Genomic DNA, 15,610 nt, shown 5'->3' with positions numbered 1-15,610 from the left:
ATCTGTCTGCCTGCGTCTGCCTGCGTCTGTCTGCCTGCCTGCCTGCGTCTGCCTGCCTGCGTCTGCCTGTCTGCCTGTCTGACTGCGTCTGTCTGCCTGCCTGCGTCTGCCTGTCTGCCTGTCTGACTGCGTCTGCCTGCCTGCGTCTGCCTGTCTGCCTGTCTGACCGCCTGCGTCTGTCTGTCTGTCCGTCTGACCGCCTGCGTCTGTCTGTCCGTCTGCCCGCCTGCGTCTGTCTGTCCGTCTGCCCGCCTGCGTCTGTCTGTCCGTCTGCCCGCCTGCGTCTGTCTGTCCGTCTGCCCGCCTGCGTCTGTCTGTCCGTCTGCCCGCCTGCGTCTGTCCGTCTGCCCGCCTGCGTCTGTCCGCCTGCGTCTGTCCGTCTGTCTGCCCGCCTGCGTCTGTCCGTCTGTCTGCCCGCCTGCGTCTGTCCGTCTGTCTGCCCGCCTGCGTCTGTCCGTCTGTCTGCCCGCCTGCGTCTGTCTGTCTGTCTGCCCGCCTGCGTCTGTCTGTCTGTCTGCCCGCCTGCGTCTGTCTGTCTGTCTGCCCGCCTGCGTCTGTCTGTCTGTCTGCCCGCCTGCGTCTGTCTGTCTGTCTGCCCGCCTGCGTCTGTCTGTCTGTCTGCCCGCCTGCGTCTGTCTGTCTGTCTGCCCGCCTGCGTCTGTCTGTCTGTCTGCCCGCCTGCGTCTGTCTGTCTGTCTGCCCGCCTGCGTCTGTCTGTCTGTCTGCCCGCCTGCGTCTGTCTGTCTGTCTGCCCGCCTGCGTCTGTCTGTCTGTCTGCCCGCCTGCGTCTGTCTGTCTGTCTGCCCGCCTGCGTCTGTCTGTCTGCCCGCCTGCGTCTGTCTGTCTGCCCGCCTGCGTCTGTCTGTCTGCCCGCCTGCGTCTGTCTGTCTGCCCGCCTGCGTCTGTCTGTCTGCCCGCCTGCGTCTGTCTGTCTGCCCGCCTGCGTCTGTCTGTCTGCCCGCCTGCGTCTGTCTGTCTGCCCGCCTGCGTCTGTCTGTCTGCCCGCCTGCGTCTGCCTGCGTCTGCCTGCGTCTGTCTGCCTGCGTCTGTCTGCCTGCGTCTGTCTGTCTGTCTGTCTGTCTGCCTGCGTCTGTCTGTCTGCCTGCGTCTGTCTGTCTGCCTGCGTCTGTCTGTCTGCCTGCGTCTGTCTGTCTGCCTGCGTCTGTCTGTCTGTCTGCGTCTGTCTGTCTGTCTGTCTGCCTGCGTCTGTCTGTCTGTCTGTCTGCGTCTGTCTGTCTGCCTGTCTGCGTCTGTCTGTCTGCCTGTCTGCGTCTGTCTGTCTGTCTGCCTACGTCTGTCTGTCTGCCTGTCTGCCTGCGTCTGCCTGTCTGCCTACGTCTGTCTGTCTGCCTGCGTCTGTCTGTCTGCGTCTGTCTGTCTGCCTGCGTCTGTCTGTCTGTCTGTCTGCCTGCGTGCGTCTGTCTGTCTGTCTGTGTCTGTCTGCCTGCCTGCGTCTGTCTGCCTGCGTCTGTCTGCCTGCCTGCGTCTGTCTGCCTGCGTCTGTCTGCCTGCCTGCGTCTGTCAGCCTGCGTCTGTCTGTCTGCCTGCCTGCGTCTGTCTGTCTGCCTGCGTCTGTCTGCCTGCCTGCGTCTGTCTGCCTGCCTGCGTCTGTCTGTCTGCCTGCGTCTGTCTGCCTGCCTGCGTCTGTCTGCCTGCGTCTGTCTGCCTGCCTGCGTCTGCCTGTCTGCCTGCGTCTGTCTGCCTGCGTCTGCCTGCGTCTGTCTGCCTGTCTGACTGCGTCTGCCTGCGTCTGTCTGCCTGCCTGCCTGCGTCTGCCTGTCTGCCTGTCTGACTGCGTCTGCCTGCCTGCGTCTGCCTGTCTGCCTGTCTGCCTGCGTCTGTCTGTCTGTCTGTCTGTCTGCGTCTGTCTGTGTCTGTCTGTCTGTCTGCGTCTGTCCGCCTGCGTCTGTCTGTCTGTCTGCGTCTGTCCGCCTGCGTCTGTCTGTCTGTCTGCGTCTGTCCGCCTGCGTCTGTCTGTCTGTCTGCGTCTGTCCGCCTGCGTCTGTCTGTCTGTCTGTCTGCCCGCCTGCGTCTGTCTGTCCGCGTCTGTCTGTCTGTCTGCCCGCCTGCGTCTGTCTGTCTGCCCGCCTGCGTCTGTCTGTCTGTCTGTCTGCCCGCCTGCGTCTGTCTGTCTGCCCGCCTGCGTCTGTCTGTCTGTCTGTCTGCCCGCCTGCGTCTGTCTGCCCGCCTGCGTCTGTCTGTCTGTCTGCCCGCCTGCGTCTGTCTGTCTGTCTGCCCGCCTGCGTCTGTCTGTCTGTCTGCCCGCCTGCGTCTGTCTGTCTGCCCGCCTGCGTCTGTCTGTCTGCCCGCCTGCGTCTGTCTGTCTGCCCGCCTGCGTCTGTCTGTCTGCCCGCCTGCGTCTGTCTGTCTGCCCGCCTGCGTCTGTCTGTCTGCCCGCCTGCGTCTGTCTGTCTGCCCGCCTGCGTCTGTCTGTCTGTCTGCCCGCCTGCGTCTGTCTGTCTGTCTGCCCGCCTGCGTCTGTCTGTCTGTCTGCCCGCCTGCGTCTGTCTGTCTGTCTGCCCGCCTGCGTCTGTCTGTCTGTCTGCCCGCCTGCGTCTGTCTGTCTGTCTGCCCGCATGCGTCTGTCTGTCTGCCCGCCTGCGTCTGTCTGTCTGCCCGCCTGCGTCTGTCTGTCTGTCTGCCCGCCTGCGTCTGTCTGTCTGTCTGCCCGCCTGCGTCTGTCTGTCTGTCTGCCCGCCTGCGTCTGCCTGCGTCTGCCTGCGTCTGCCTGTCTGCCTGTCTGCGTGTCTGCCTGCGTCTGCCTGCGTCTGTCTGTCTGTCTGTCTGCCTGCGTCTGTCTGTCTGCCTGCGTCTGTCTGTCTGCCTGCGTCTGTCTGTCTGCCTGCGTCTGTCTGTCTGCCTGCGTCTGTCTGTCTGCCTGCGTCTGTCTGTCTGCCTGCCTGCGTCTGTCTGTCTGCCTGTCTGCGTCTGTCTGTCTGCGTCTGTCTGTCTGCCTGTCTGCGTCTGTCTGTCTGTCTGCCTGCGTCTGTCTGTCTGCCTGCCTGCGTCTGTCTGTCTGCCTACGTCTGTCTGTCTGCCTGTCTGCCTGCGTCTGTCTGCCTGCGTTTGTCTGTCTGCCTACGTCTGTCTGTCTGCCTGTCTGCCTGCGTCTGCCTGTCTGCCTGCGTCTGCCTGTCTGCCTGCGTCTGCCTGTCTGCCTGCGTCTGCCTGTCTGCCTGCGTCTGCCTGTCTGCCTGTCTGCCTGTCTGCCTGCGTCTGCCTGTCTGCCTGTCTGCCTGTCTGCCTGTCTGCCTGCGTCTGCCTGTCTGCCTGCGTCTGCCTGTCTGTCTGTCTGTCCGCCTGCGTCTGCCCGCCTGCGTCTGTCTGTCTGCCCGCCTGCGTCTGTCTGTCTGCCCGCCTGCGTCTGTCTGTCTGCCCGCCTGCGTCTGTCTGTCTGCCCGCCTGCGTCTGTCTGTCTGCCCGCCTGCGTCTGTCTGTCTGCCCGCCTGCGTCTGTCTGTCTGCCCGCCTGCGTCTGTCTGTCTGCCCGCCTGCGTCTGTCTGTCTGCCCGCCTGCGTCTGTCTGTCTGCCCGCCTGCGTCTGTCTGTCTGCCCGCCTGCGTCTGTCTGTCTGCCCGCCTGCGTCTGTCTGTCTGCCCGCCTGCGTCTGTCTGTCTGCCCGCCTGCGTCTGTCTGTCTGCCCGCCTGCGTCTGTCTGTCTGTCCGCCTGCGTCTGTCTGTCTGTCCGCCTGCGTCTGTCTGTCTGTCCGCCTGCGTCTGTCTGTCTGTCCGCGTCTGTCGGCCTGCGTCTGTCGGCCTGCGTCTGTCGGCCTGCGTCTGTCGGCCTGCGTCTGTCGGCCTGCGTCTGTCGGCCTGCGTCTGTCGGCCTGCGTCTGCCCGTCTGTCCGCGCCTGTCTGTCCGCGCCTGTCTGTCCGCGCCTGTCTGTCCGCGCCTGTCTGTCCGCGCCTGTCTGTCCGCGCCTGTCTGTCCGCGCCTGTCTGTCCGCGCCTGTCTGTCCGCGCCTGTCTGTCCGCGCCTGTCTGTCCGCGTCTGTCTGTCCGCGTCTGTCTGTCCGCGTCTGTCTGTCCGCGTCTGTCTGTCCGCGTCTGTGTCTCCCTGCCTCTCTCACCAGTAGCTGTTCTTGGTCTTCTTGGGCATGCGTGTCAGCGGAGGATCCAGACAGCCCAGGTGGTAGTAGAGCTTGCAAGTGTCACACATCAGCAGGAGATGCTGGTCTTGGTTCTTCTTACAGATCCCACAGCTAAACAGGAACACACACACACACATCAGCATATAAGGCCTTGTGCTTGTATGTAATGCCTGTTTGAATGTTTGTTTGTTTACCTGTAGAGGACAGCTGGTAGATTGGAGGACTTCCCAGGAGCTCCTCCCTCCTTCTTGCTGGGCTTCCTCTCTTTAGGGGCTTTCAGGACCGACGGGGAGTTCAGTTTCTGTCACAGAAATACACAAATAATACAATTGTAGGTGTACTAGAGACCTCAGAGAGAAGCAGTGAAGGACAGACAGGTCAAAGGTGTCCACAGAGAGGAGGGAGAGAGAGGACAGAGAAAAAGGGGAGAGAGGAAAGGGGGGGGTGAAGAGAGAGTGTTTGTCTGTGGGGGGGGGGGGCTGTTGTTGGCTGGACAGACAGACAGACGTGGATGCGTGTTTATTTCTCCACTGCATCTCGTTGGCTACATGGTGGCTGCTGTCTGTCGCAGGTTAATTAGAAAACCAATCTGCTGGGGAGAGACTGGGGAGCTGGTGGGCCACTAAACAGACAGGCTTCTCACTGGGGCAGCTCTAATCTGAGCCCGCTCACTACGCCGTAGCCCACGGCCCCCAGGGACCGGTCCTGTGGGGGTGCCCGGGCCACAGGACCCCAGGGTGTGTGTGATCTACTAATTGTGGACCACAGTCCCCTTCTGCATTAGCTCAGTGAGTAGAAAAGCCCTCAGAGAGATGGGTGTGTGAAGGTATATTCTAAAATAAGAATCAGAGACCGGCTGGACCAGCCTCAGGCCATCTGGCTGGTTCATACTGGGTGCGAGACAGGCTCTGAGGCCGTAGGGGACCGAGTGGCAAACACACACACACTAGATAGCAAACACAGCACACACACAAACGGCACCCTGGGAAGGGTCAGCTGACAGGCACGCCTCAGGAAGATTCTCAGTGTATGACACAGGCGTGCACAGCATTTCAAATGAGATGCTTTACCTCAGTGCCAAACTGAACACTGCCAGGAAATGATAACGGTAAAAACACTGTGACCAGGTCCTTTGAAGTTTCACAATGTCTAGCGAAAAATGTTTCCTCTCCCTGAGACGTCCCCCACAATGACAACACTGACTCTGTATAGGATGAGGGATGGGTCTGCGGTCGGGTAACATCAATAATTTCTGGTAATGTACGGGACGGGCAGAGGGATGACAAATAGGAAATGAAAAGGTATCAGATAGATGACACAAAGCAACGCGGGGACGTGACTGATGTAGCTACTTAAACCTTTCCACCTTTCTAATTACGGGATTTATGGAGGTCGTTGCAGATCGACGTCGTTCGTTCAGTCTTTCTTTCCTCCCCTCCTCTAGCTGTATCACACCATCCATTTATCTGAAGCCCCCGTCGCCAGACAAACTTTGAAATCAGCATCATGCATCCAGTTAGCCACTTACGTAGATGCATTTTGAAAGAGCTGATGACATATGCAGTTCCAGGCGCCACGGGTAACTGTAAGTTGTATTATCTAGGCCTACCTGCTAATCTTAGAGACGGTGTAACCAGGGGGTGTCTGTGTGTGTTGTGTGTGTCTTGCTATAGCATCCTGTCAGAGCTCCAACGCTCCACAGGCCTCTCATCCTCAGTTCTCATTCTCACCTCAACACAGCACCACACACACCAAGAGCTGGGCTGCTTTTAAAGAAGTGTCAGCACTTCCAAACAGGCTCTGTCACGTAAAAAAAAAAAAAAGTTAAAAAGGTCTCACAGCAATTTCTGCAGAGCTGCATTTCGCACTCATTAAACAACCCATCACCCGTGGCGACGCATCTTGGCGATTTGGTTGCCATGGCGAGTGTGAACGTGGTAGAAAGCAAGCGGACAGTTTCTAGCTTCATTTAGAGTGGAGCAGAGCCAGGTCTGGTCTGCCTTCATGGTAAAGGACAGGTCAATCACTTACAGGAGACTATTATGGGCTGCAGAATTAACTCTGTGGGAATTAACTCTGTGGGTTGCTATGGCTAATCTAGATTCCTCTCAATCCTTCGTCATCACCAGGTCCTGGGCATGTAGCAGGGAGACCTGTCCGGTTGGGGGTTGATCCTCTGACTTCTCTGCCCTGCCTAGGTGTGATGAAACTAAAATTACAGGACAGGTGCTGGAGTTTGGTTTAGTGGGAGTGTTGCCAACTCAGGACTAAACATGAGAGAAATAGGAAAGTGGACGAGGAGGAAAGGAGGAGGAGAAAGTGGACGAGGAGGAGAAAGTGGACGAGGAGGAGAAAGTGGACGAGGAGGAAAGAGAATGAGAAAGTGGACGAGGAGGAAAGAGAAAATGCCAAAAGAAGATAAGAGAAGGGGATGAGGAGGAAAGGAGGATGAGAGAGATGAACCTGGAGAAGAGTCCCCTAAGCAAGCTGGTCCTAGGGCTCTGTTCACAAACACAAACACACCCCACAAAGCCCCAGGACAACAGCACAATTAGACCCAACCAAATCATGAGAAAACAAAAAGATAATTACTTGACACATTGGAAAGAATTAACAAAAAAACAGAGCAAACTAGAATGCTATTTGGCCCTAAACAGAGAGTACACAGTGGCAGAATACCTGACCACTGTGACTGACCCAAACTTAAGGAAAGCTTTGACTATGTACAGACTCAGCGAGCATAGCCTTGCTATTGAGAAAGGCCGCCGTAGGCAGACATGGCTCTCAAGAGAAGACAGGCTATGTGCACACTGCCCACAAAATGAGGTGGAAACCGAGCTGCACTTCCTAACCTCCTGCCCAATGTATGACCATATTAGAGACACATATTTCCCTCAGATCACACAGATCCACAAAGAATTCGAAAACAAATCCAATTTTGATAAACTCCCATATCTACTGGGTGAAATTCCACAGTGTGCCATCACAGCAGCAATATTTGTGACCTGTTGCCACAAGAAAAGGGCAACCAGTCAAAAACAAACACCATTGTAAATACAACCCATATTTATGCTTACTTATTTTAACTTGTGTGCTTTAACCATTTCTACATTGTTACAACACTGTATATATTTAATATGACACTCTTAATGTCTTTATTGTTTTGAAACTTCTGTATGTGTAATGTTTACTGTTAATTAGTTTTGTTTGTTTCACTTTTGTGTATTGTCTACCTCATTTTTTATTTTATTTTACCTTTATTTAACTAGGCAAGTCAGTTAAGAACAAATTCTTATTTTCAATGACGGCCTAGGAACAGGCAGTTCTGCCCATGAACTGCCTGTTCAGGGGCAGAACGACAGATTTGTACCTTGTCAGCTCGGGGATTTGAACTTGCAACCTTCCGGTTACTAGTCCAACGCTCTAACCACTAGGCTACGCTGCCGCCCCAACATTGCTTTGGCAATGTTAACACATGTTTCCCATGCCAATAAAGCCCCTTGAATTGAATTGAAATTGAATTGAGAGAGGAGAAGAAAATGGTGTGATATTAACATACCTGTCCTAGGATTCCTCCCAACATGGTCCATATGGCATGGCCCTCACTCCTCAGAACACCGTTGACATTCTGCAGGTCCTCCAGAGACTCACACAGCTACAGAGGGAGAGACACAGGTTACGTAGGGGGGAGAGAGAGAGAGAGAGAGAGACAGACAGGTTACGTAGGGGAGAGAGAGAGAGAGAGAGAGAGAGAGACACAGGTTACGTAGGGGGGAGAGAGAGAGAGAGAGAGAGAGACAGACAGGTTACGTAGGGGGGAGAGAGAGAGAGAGAGACAGACAGGTTACGTAGGGGGGGAGAGAGAGAGAGACACAGGTTACGTAGGGGGGAGAGAGAGAGAGACACAGGTTACGTAGGGGGGGGAGAGAGAGAGAGAGAGAGAGAGAGAGAGAGAGAGAGAGAGAGAGAGACAGGTTACGTAGGGGGGAGAGAGAGAGAGACACAGGTTACGTAGGGGGGAGAGAGAGAGAGAGACAGACAGGTTACGTAGGGAGAAGAGAGAGAGAGAGGTTACGTAGGGGGGAGAGACAGAGAGGTTACGTAGGGGGGAGATAGAGAGAGAGAGACACAGGTTAAGTAGGGGGGAGAGAGAGAGAGACAGACAGGTTACGTAGGGGGGAGAGAGAGAGAGAGAGAGAGACAGACAGGTTACGTAGGGAGAAGAGAGAGAGAGACAGACAGGTTACGTAGGGAGAAGAGAGAGAGAGACAGACAGGTTACGTAGGGGGGAGAGAGAGAGAGAGACAGGTTACGTAGGGGGGAGAGAGAGAGAGACGGACAGGTTACGTAGGGGGGAGAGAGAGAGAGAGACACAGGTTACGTAGGGGGGAGAGAGAGAGAGAGACACAGGTTACGTAGGGGGAGAGAGAGTGAGAGACAGGTTTCCGTAGGGGGGAGAGAGAGAGTGAGAGACAGGTTTCCGTAGGGGGGAGAGAGAGACAGACAGGTTACGTAGGGGAGAGAGAGAGAGAGAGCGAGAGAGAGAGAGGGAGAGAGACAGACAGGTTACGTAGGGGAGAGAGAGCGAGAGAGAGAGAGGGAGAGAGACAGACAGGTTACGTAGGGGAGAGAGAGAGAGAGAGAGAGACACAGGTTACGTAGGGGGGAGAGAGAGAGAGAGAGAGAGACACAGGTTACGTAGGGGAGAGAGAGAGAGAGAGAGAGAGACAGACAGGTTACGTAGGGGGGAGAGAGAGAGAGAGACAGACAGGTTACGTAGGGGGGAGAGAGAGAGAGAGACAGAGAGGTTACGTAGGGAGAAGAGAGACAGAGAGGTTACGTAGGGGAGAGAGAGAGAGACACAGGTTACGTAGGGGGGAGAGAGAGAGACACAGGTTACGTAGGGGGGAGAGAGAGAGAGAGAGACACAGGTTACGTAGGGGGGAGAGAGAGAGAGAGAGACACAGGTTACGTAGGGGGGAAAGAGAGAGAGAGAGAGAGAGAGAGAGAGAGAGAGAGAGACACAGGTTACGTAGGGGGGAGAGAGAGAGAGAGAGAGAGACAGACAGGTTACGTAGGGGGGAGAGAGAGAGAGAGACAGACAGGTTACGTAGGGAGAAGAGAGAGAGAGAGACAGACAGGTTACGTAGGGGGGAGAGAGAGAGAGAGAGAGACACAGGTTACGTAGGGGGGAGAGAGAGAGAGAGAGAGACACAGGTTACGTAGGGGGGAGAGAGAGAGAGAGAGAGAGACACAGGTTACGTAGGGGGAGAGAGAGTGAGAGACAGGTTTCCGTAGGGGGGAGAGAGAGTGAGAGACAGGTTTCCGTAGGGGGGAGAGAGAGAGAGTGAGAGACAGGTTTCCGTAGGGGGGAGAGAGAGAGAGAGAGAGAGACAGACAGGTTACGTAGGGGGGAGAGAGAGAGAGACACAGGTTACGTAGGGGGGAGAGAGAGAGAGTGAGACACAGGTTACGTAGGGGGGAGAGAGAGTGAGAGACAGGTTTCCGTAGGGGGGAGAGAGAGACAGGTTTCCGTAGGGGGGAGAGAGAGAGAGAGACAGGTTTCCTTAGGGGGGAGAGAGAGAGACAGGTTTCCGTATGGGGGAGAGAGAGAGACAGGTTTCCGTAGGGGGGAGAGAGAGAGACAGGTTTCCGTAGGGGGAGAGAGAGAGACAGGTTTCCGTAGGGGGGAGAAAGAGAGACAAGTTTACGTAGGGGGGAGAGAGAGAGACAGGTTTACGTAGGGGGGAGAGAGACAGGTTTACGTAGGGGGGAGAGACAGGTTTACGTAGGGGGGAGAGAGAGAGACAGGTTTACGAAGGGGAGAGAGAGAGACAGGTTTACGTAGGGGGGAGAGAGAGACAGGTTTACGTAGGGGGGAGAGAGAGAGACAGGTTTACGTAGGGGGGAGAGAGAGAGACAGGTTTACGTAGGGGGGAGAGAGAGAGACAGGTTTACGTAGGGGGGAGAGAGAGAGACAGGTTACATAGGGGGGAGAGAGAGAGACAGGTTACATAGGGGGGAGAGAGACAGGTTACATGGGAGGGAGAGAGACAGGTTTCCGTAGGGGGAGAGAGAGAGACAGGTTTCCGTAGGGGGGAGAAAGAGAGACAAGTTTCCGTAGGGGGGAGAGAGAGACAGGTTTACGTAGGGGGGAGAGAGAGAGACAGGTTTACGTAGGGGGGAGAGAGAGAGACAGGTTTACGAAGGGGAGAGAGAGAGACAGGTTTACGAAGGGGAGAGAGAGAGACAGGTTTACGTAGGGGGGAGAGAGAGACAGGTTTACGTAGGGGGGAGAGCGAGAGACAGGTTTACGTAGGGGGGAGAGAGAGAGACAGGTTTACGTAGGGGGGAGAGAGAGACAGGTTACATAGGGGGGAGAGAGAGAGACAGGTTACATGGGGGGAGAGAGAGAGACAGGTTACATGGGGGGAGAGAGACAGGTTACATAGGGGGGAGAGAGACAGGTTACATAGGGGGGAGAGAGACAGGTTACATAGGGGGGAGAGAGACAGGTTACAAAGGGGGGAGAGAGACATGTTACATAGGGGGGAGAGAGAGACATGTTACATAGGGGGGAGAGAGACAGGTTACGTAGGGGGGAGAGAGACAGGTTACGTAGGGGGGAGAGAGAGACAGGTTACGTAGGGGGAAGAGAGAGAGAGAGGTTACGTAGAGGGGAGAGAGACAGGTTACATAGGGGGAAGAGAGACAGGTTACGTAGGGGAGAGAGAGAGAGAAAGAGAGAGAGACAGGTTACGTAGGGTAGAGAGAGAGACAGGTTACGTAGGGGGGACAGAGACAGGTTACTTAGGGGGGAGAGAGACAGGTTACATAGGGGGGAGAGAGACAGGTTACATAGGGGGGAGAGAGACATGCTACATAGGGGTGAGAGAGACATGTTACATAGGGGTGAGAGAGAGAGAGAGACAGGTTACGTAGGGGAGAGAGAGAGAAAGAGAGAAATAGGTTACGTAGGGTAGAGAGAGACAGGTTACATAGGGGGGAGAGAGACAGGTTACATAGGGGGGAGAGAGACAGGTTACATAGGGGGGAGAGAGACAGGTTACATAGGGGGGAGAGAGACAGGTTACATAGGGGGGAGAGAGACATGTTACATAGGGGTGAGAGAGAGAGAGACAGGTTACGTAGGGGGAGAGAGAGAGAGACAGGTTACGTAGGGGGAGAGAGAGAGACAGGTTACGTAGGGGGAGAGAGAGAGACAGGTTACGTAGGGGGAGAGAGACAGGTTACGTAGGGGGAGAAAGAGAGACAGGTTACGTAGGGGGAGAGAGAGAGGTTACGTAGGGGGGAGAGAGACAGGTTACATAGGGGGGAGAGAGACAGGTTACATAGGGGGGAGAGAGACAGGTTACATAGGGTGGAGAGAGACAGGTTACATAGGGGGGAGAGAGACAGGTTACATAGGGGGGAGAGCGAGAGAGAGGTTACGTAAGGGGGAGAGCGAGAGAGAGGTTACGTAAGGGGGAGAGAGAGAGAGAGAGGTTACGTAAGGGGGAGAGAGAGAGAGAGAGGTTACGTAAGGGGGAGAGAGAGAGACAGGTTACATAGGGGGGAGAGAGAGAGACAGGTTACGTAAGGGGGAGAGAGAGAGACAGGTTACATAGGGGGGAGAGAGACAGGTTACATGGGGGGAGAGAGACAGGTTACGTAGGGGGGAGAGAGAGAGAGAGGTTACGTAAGGGGGAGAGAGACAGGTTACATAGGGGGGAGAGCGAGAGAGGAAGAGGTTACGTAGAGGGGAGAGAGACAGGTTACATAGGGGGGAGAGAGACAGGTTACATAGGGGGGAGAGAGACAGGTTACATAGGGGGGAGAGAGAGAGAGACAGGTTACGTAGAGGGGAGAGAGACAGGTTACATAGGGGGGAGAGCGAGAGAGACATGTTATGTAGGGGGAGAGAGAGACAGGTTACGTAGGGGGAGAGAGAGAGAAAGGTTACGTAGGGGGAGAGAGAGAGACAGGTTACGTAGGGGGGTAGAGACAGGTTACATAGGGGGGAGAGAGAGACATGTTACATAGGGGGGAGAGAGAGACAAGTTACATAGGGGGGAGAGAGAGAGAGAGAGGTTACGTAGAGGGGAGAGAGACAGGTTACATAGGGGGGAGAGAGAGACATGTTACATAGGGGGGAGAGAGACATGTTACATAGGGGGGAGAGAGACAGGTTACATAGGGGGGAGAGCGAGAGACAGGTTACATAGGGGGGAGAGCGAGAGAGACATGTTACGTAGGGGGGAGAGAGAGAGAGAAAGGTTACATAGGGAGAGAGAGAGAGAAAGGTTACATAGGGGGAGAGAGAGAGAGAGAGGTTACGTAAGGGGGAGAGAGAGAGAGGTTACGTAAGGGGGAGAGAGAGAGAGGAAGAGGTTACGTAGAGGGGAGAGAGACAGGTTACATAGGGGGGAGAGAGACAGGTTACATAGGGGGGAGAGCGAGAGACAGGTTACATAGGGGGGAGAGCGAGAGACAGGTTACATAGGGGGGAGAGCGAGAGACAGGTTACATAGGGGGGAGAGCGAGAGACAGGTTACATAGGGGGGAGAGCGAGAGAGACATGTTACGTAGGGGGGAGAGAGAGAGAGAAAGGTTACATAGGGAGAGAGAGAGAGAAAGGTTACATAGGGGGAGAGAGAGAGAGAGAGGTTACGTAAGGGGGAGAGAGAGAGAGGTTACGTAAGGGGGAGAGAGAGAGAGGAAGAGGTTACGTAGAGGGGAGAGAGACAGGTTACATAGGGGGGAGAGAGAGACATGTTACATAGGGGGAAGAGAGAGAGACAGGTTACGTAGAGGGGAGAGAGACAGGTTACATAGGGGGGAGAGCGAGAGAGACATGTTACGTAGGGGGGGAGAGAGACAGGTTACGTAGGGGGAGAGAGAGAGAAAGGTTACGTAGGGGGAGAGAGAGAGACAGGTTACGTAGGGGGGGAGAGACAGGTTACATAGGGGGGAGAGAGAGACAAGTTACATAGGGGGGAGAGAGAGAGAGAGAGAGAGAGACACAGGTTACGTAGGGGAGAGAGAGAAAGAGAGACAGACAGGTTACGTAGGGGAGAGAGAGAGAGAGAGCGAGAGAGAGAGAGGGAGAGAGACAGACAGGTTACGTAGGGGAGAGAGAGAGAGAGAGAGAGAGAGAGAGAGAGACACAGGTTACGTAGGGGGTAGAGAGAGAGAGCGAGAGACACAGGTTACGTAGGGGGGAGAGAGAGAGAGAGACACAGGTTACGTAGGGGGTAGAGAGAGAGAGAGACACAGGTTACGTAGGGGGGAGAGAGAGAGAGAGAGAGAGAGAGAGAGAGAGAGACAGACAGGTTACGTAGGGGGGAGAGAGAAAGAGAGACAGACAGGTTACGTAGGGGGGAGAGAGAGAGAGACACAGGTTACGTAGGGGGGAGAGAGAGAGAGACACAGGTTACGTAGGGGGGAGAGAGAGAGAGAGAGAGAGAGACAGGTTACGTAGGGGGGAGAGAGAGAGAGAGAGACACAGGTTACGTAGGGGGGAGAGAGAGAGAGACACAGGTTACGTAGGGGGGAGAGAGAGAGAGAGACAGACAGGTTACGTAGGGAGAAGAGAGAGAGAGAGGTTACGTAGGGGGGAGAGACAGAGAGGTTACGTAGGGGGGAGAGAGAGAGAGAGAGAGAGACACAGGTTACGTAGGGGGGAGAGAGAGACAGAGAGACACAGGTTACGTAGGGGGGAGAGAGAGAGAGAGAGACACAGGTTACGTAGGGAGAAGAGAGAGAGAGAGGTTACGTAGGGGGGAGAGACAGAGAGGTTACGTAGGGGGGAGAGAGAGAGAGACAAAGGTTACGTAGGGGGGAGAGAGAGAGAGAGAGAGAGAGAGAGACAGACAGGTTACGTAGGGGGGAGAGAGAGAGAGACAGACAGGTTACGTAGGGAGAAGAGAGAGAGAGACAGACAGGTTACGTAGGGGGGAGAGAGAGAGAGAGACAGACAGGTTACGTAGGGGAGAGAGAGAGAGAGAGACAGACAGGTTACGTAGGGGGGAGAGAGAGAGAGACAGACAGGTTACGTAGGGGGGAGAGAGAGAGAGAGACAGACAGGTTACGTAGGGGGGGAGAGAGAGAGAGAGACACAGGTTACGTAGGGGAGAGAGAGAGAGAGAGCGAGAGAGAGAGAGAGACAGACAGGTTACGTAGGGGAGAGAGAGAGAGAGAGCGAGAGAGAGAGAGGGAGAGAGACAGACAGGTTACGTAGGGGAGAGAGAGAGAGAGAGAGAGACAGGTTACGTAGGGGAGAGAGAGAGAGAGAGACAGACAGGTTACGTAGGGGGGAGAGAGAGAGAGAGACAGACAGGTTACGTAGGGGGGAGAGAGAGAGAGAGACAGACAGGTTACGTAGGGGGGAGAGAGAGAGAGAGACACAGGTTACGTAGGGGAGAGAGAGAGAGAGAGCGAGAGAGAGAGAGAGACAGACAGGTTACGTAGGGGAGAGAGAGAGAGAGAGCGAGAGAGAGAGAGGGAGAGAGACAGACAGGTTACGTAGGGAGAAGAGAGAGAGAGACAGACAGGTTACGTAGGGGGGAGAGAGAGAGAGAGACAGACAGGTTACGTAGGGGAGAGAGAGAGAGAGAGACAGACAGGTTACGTAGGGGGGAGAGAGAGAGAGAGACAGACAGGTTACGTAGGGGGGAGAGAGAGAGAGAGACAGACAGGTTACGTAGGGGGGAGAGAGAGAGAGAGACACAGGTTACGTAGGGGAGAGAGAGAGAGAGAGAGACAGACAGGTTACGTAGGGGAGAGAGAGAGAGAGAGCGAGAGAGAGAGAGGGAGAGAGACAGACAGGTTACGTAGGGGAGAGAGAGAGAGAGAGAGAGAGAGAGAGAGAGAGAGACACAGGTTACGTAGGGGGTAGAGAGAGAGAGCGAGAGACACAGGTTACGTAGGGGGGAGCGAGAGAGAGAGAGACACAGGTTACGTAGGGGGTAGAGAGAGAGAGAGACACAGGTTACGTAGGGGGGAGAGAGAGAGAGAGAGAGAGAGAGAGAGAGACAGACACGTTACGTAGGGGGGAGAGAGAGAGAGAGACAGACAGGTTACGTAGGGGGGAGAGAGAGACACAGGTTACGTAGGGGGGAGAGAGAGAGAGAGACACAGGTTACGTAGGGGGAGAGAGAGTGAGAGACAGGTTTCCGTAGGGGGGAGAGAGAGAGAGTGAGAGACAGGTTTCAAAGGGGGGAGAGAGAGAGAGAGAGACAGACAGGTTACGTAGGGGAGAGAGAGAGAGAGAGCGAGAGAGAGAGAGGGAGAGAGACAGACAGGTTACGTAGGGGAGAGAGAGAGAGAGAGAGAGACACAGGTTACGTAGGGGAGAGAGAGAGAGAGAGAGAGAGAGAGAGAGAGAGAGAGACAGACAGGTTACGTAGGGGAGAGAGAGAGAGAGCGAGAGAGAGAGAGACAGACAGGTTACGTAGGGGAGAGAGAGAGAGAGAGAGAGAGACACAGGTTACGTAGGGGGTAGAGAGAGAGAGCGAGAGA

The 15,610-nt window shown here is 55.4% G+C and overlaps 1 protein-coding gene across 4 annotated transcripts in view; it reads right to left on the bottom strand.

Moving 5' to 3' along the window:
• The window catches only part of LOC129831005 (PHD finger protein 14-like), a 141,835-nt gene that overhangs the window by 79,588 nt on the left and 46,637 nt on the right, over positions 1 to 15,610 (bottom strand). For all 4 annotated transcript variants that reach the window (XM_055893963.1, XM_055893962.1, XM_055893964.1 and 1 more), the window contains exons 13-15: positions 7,650 to 7,745; positions 4,285 to 4,391; positions 4,070 to 4,201 (exon numbers count right to left, since the gene is read on the bottom strand). In XM_055893963.1, coding sequence (XP_055749938.1) covers positions 4,070 to 4,201; positions 4,285 to 4,391; positions 7,650 to 7,745 — 335 coding nt within the window. The remainder of the gene's footprint in view (positions 1 to 4,069; positions 4,202 to 4,284; positions 4,392 to 7,649; positions 7,746 to 15,610) is intronic.

This window comes from Salvelinus fontinalis, chromosome 32 (genome assembly GCF_029448725.1).
Source record: "Salvelinus fontinalis isolate EN_2023a chromosome 32, ASM2944872v1, whole genome shotgun sequence".
In the NCBI taxonomy this organism is placed as follows: domain Eukaryota; kingdom Metazoa; phylum Chordata; class Actinopteri; order Salmoniformes; family Salmonidae; genus Salvelinus; species Salvelinus fontinalis.
The sequence above is the reverse complement of the archived record's forward strand: the minus strand, read 5'-3'. Positions and strand labels throughout refer to the sequence as shown.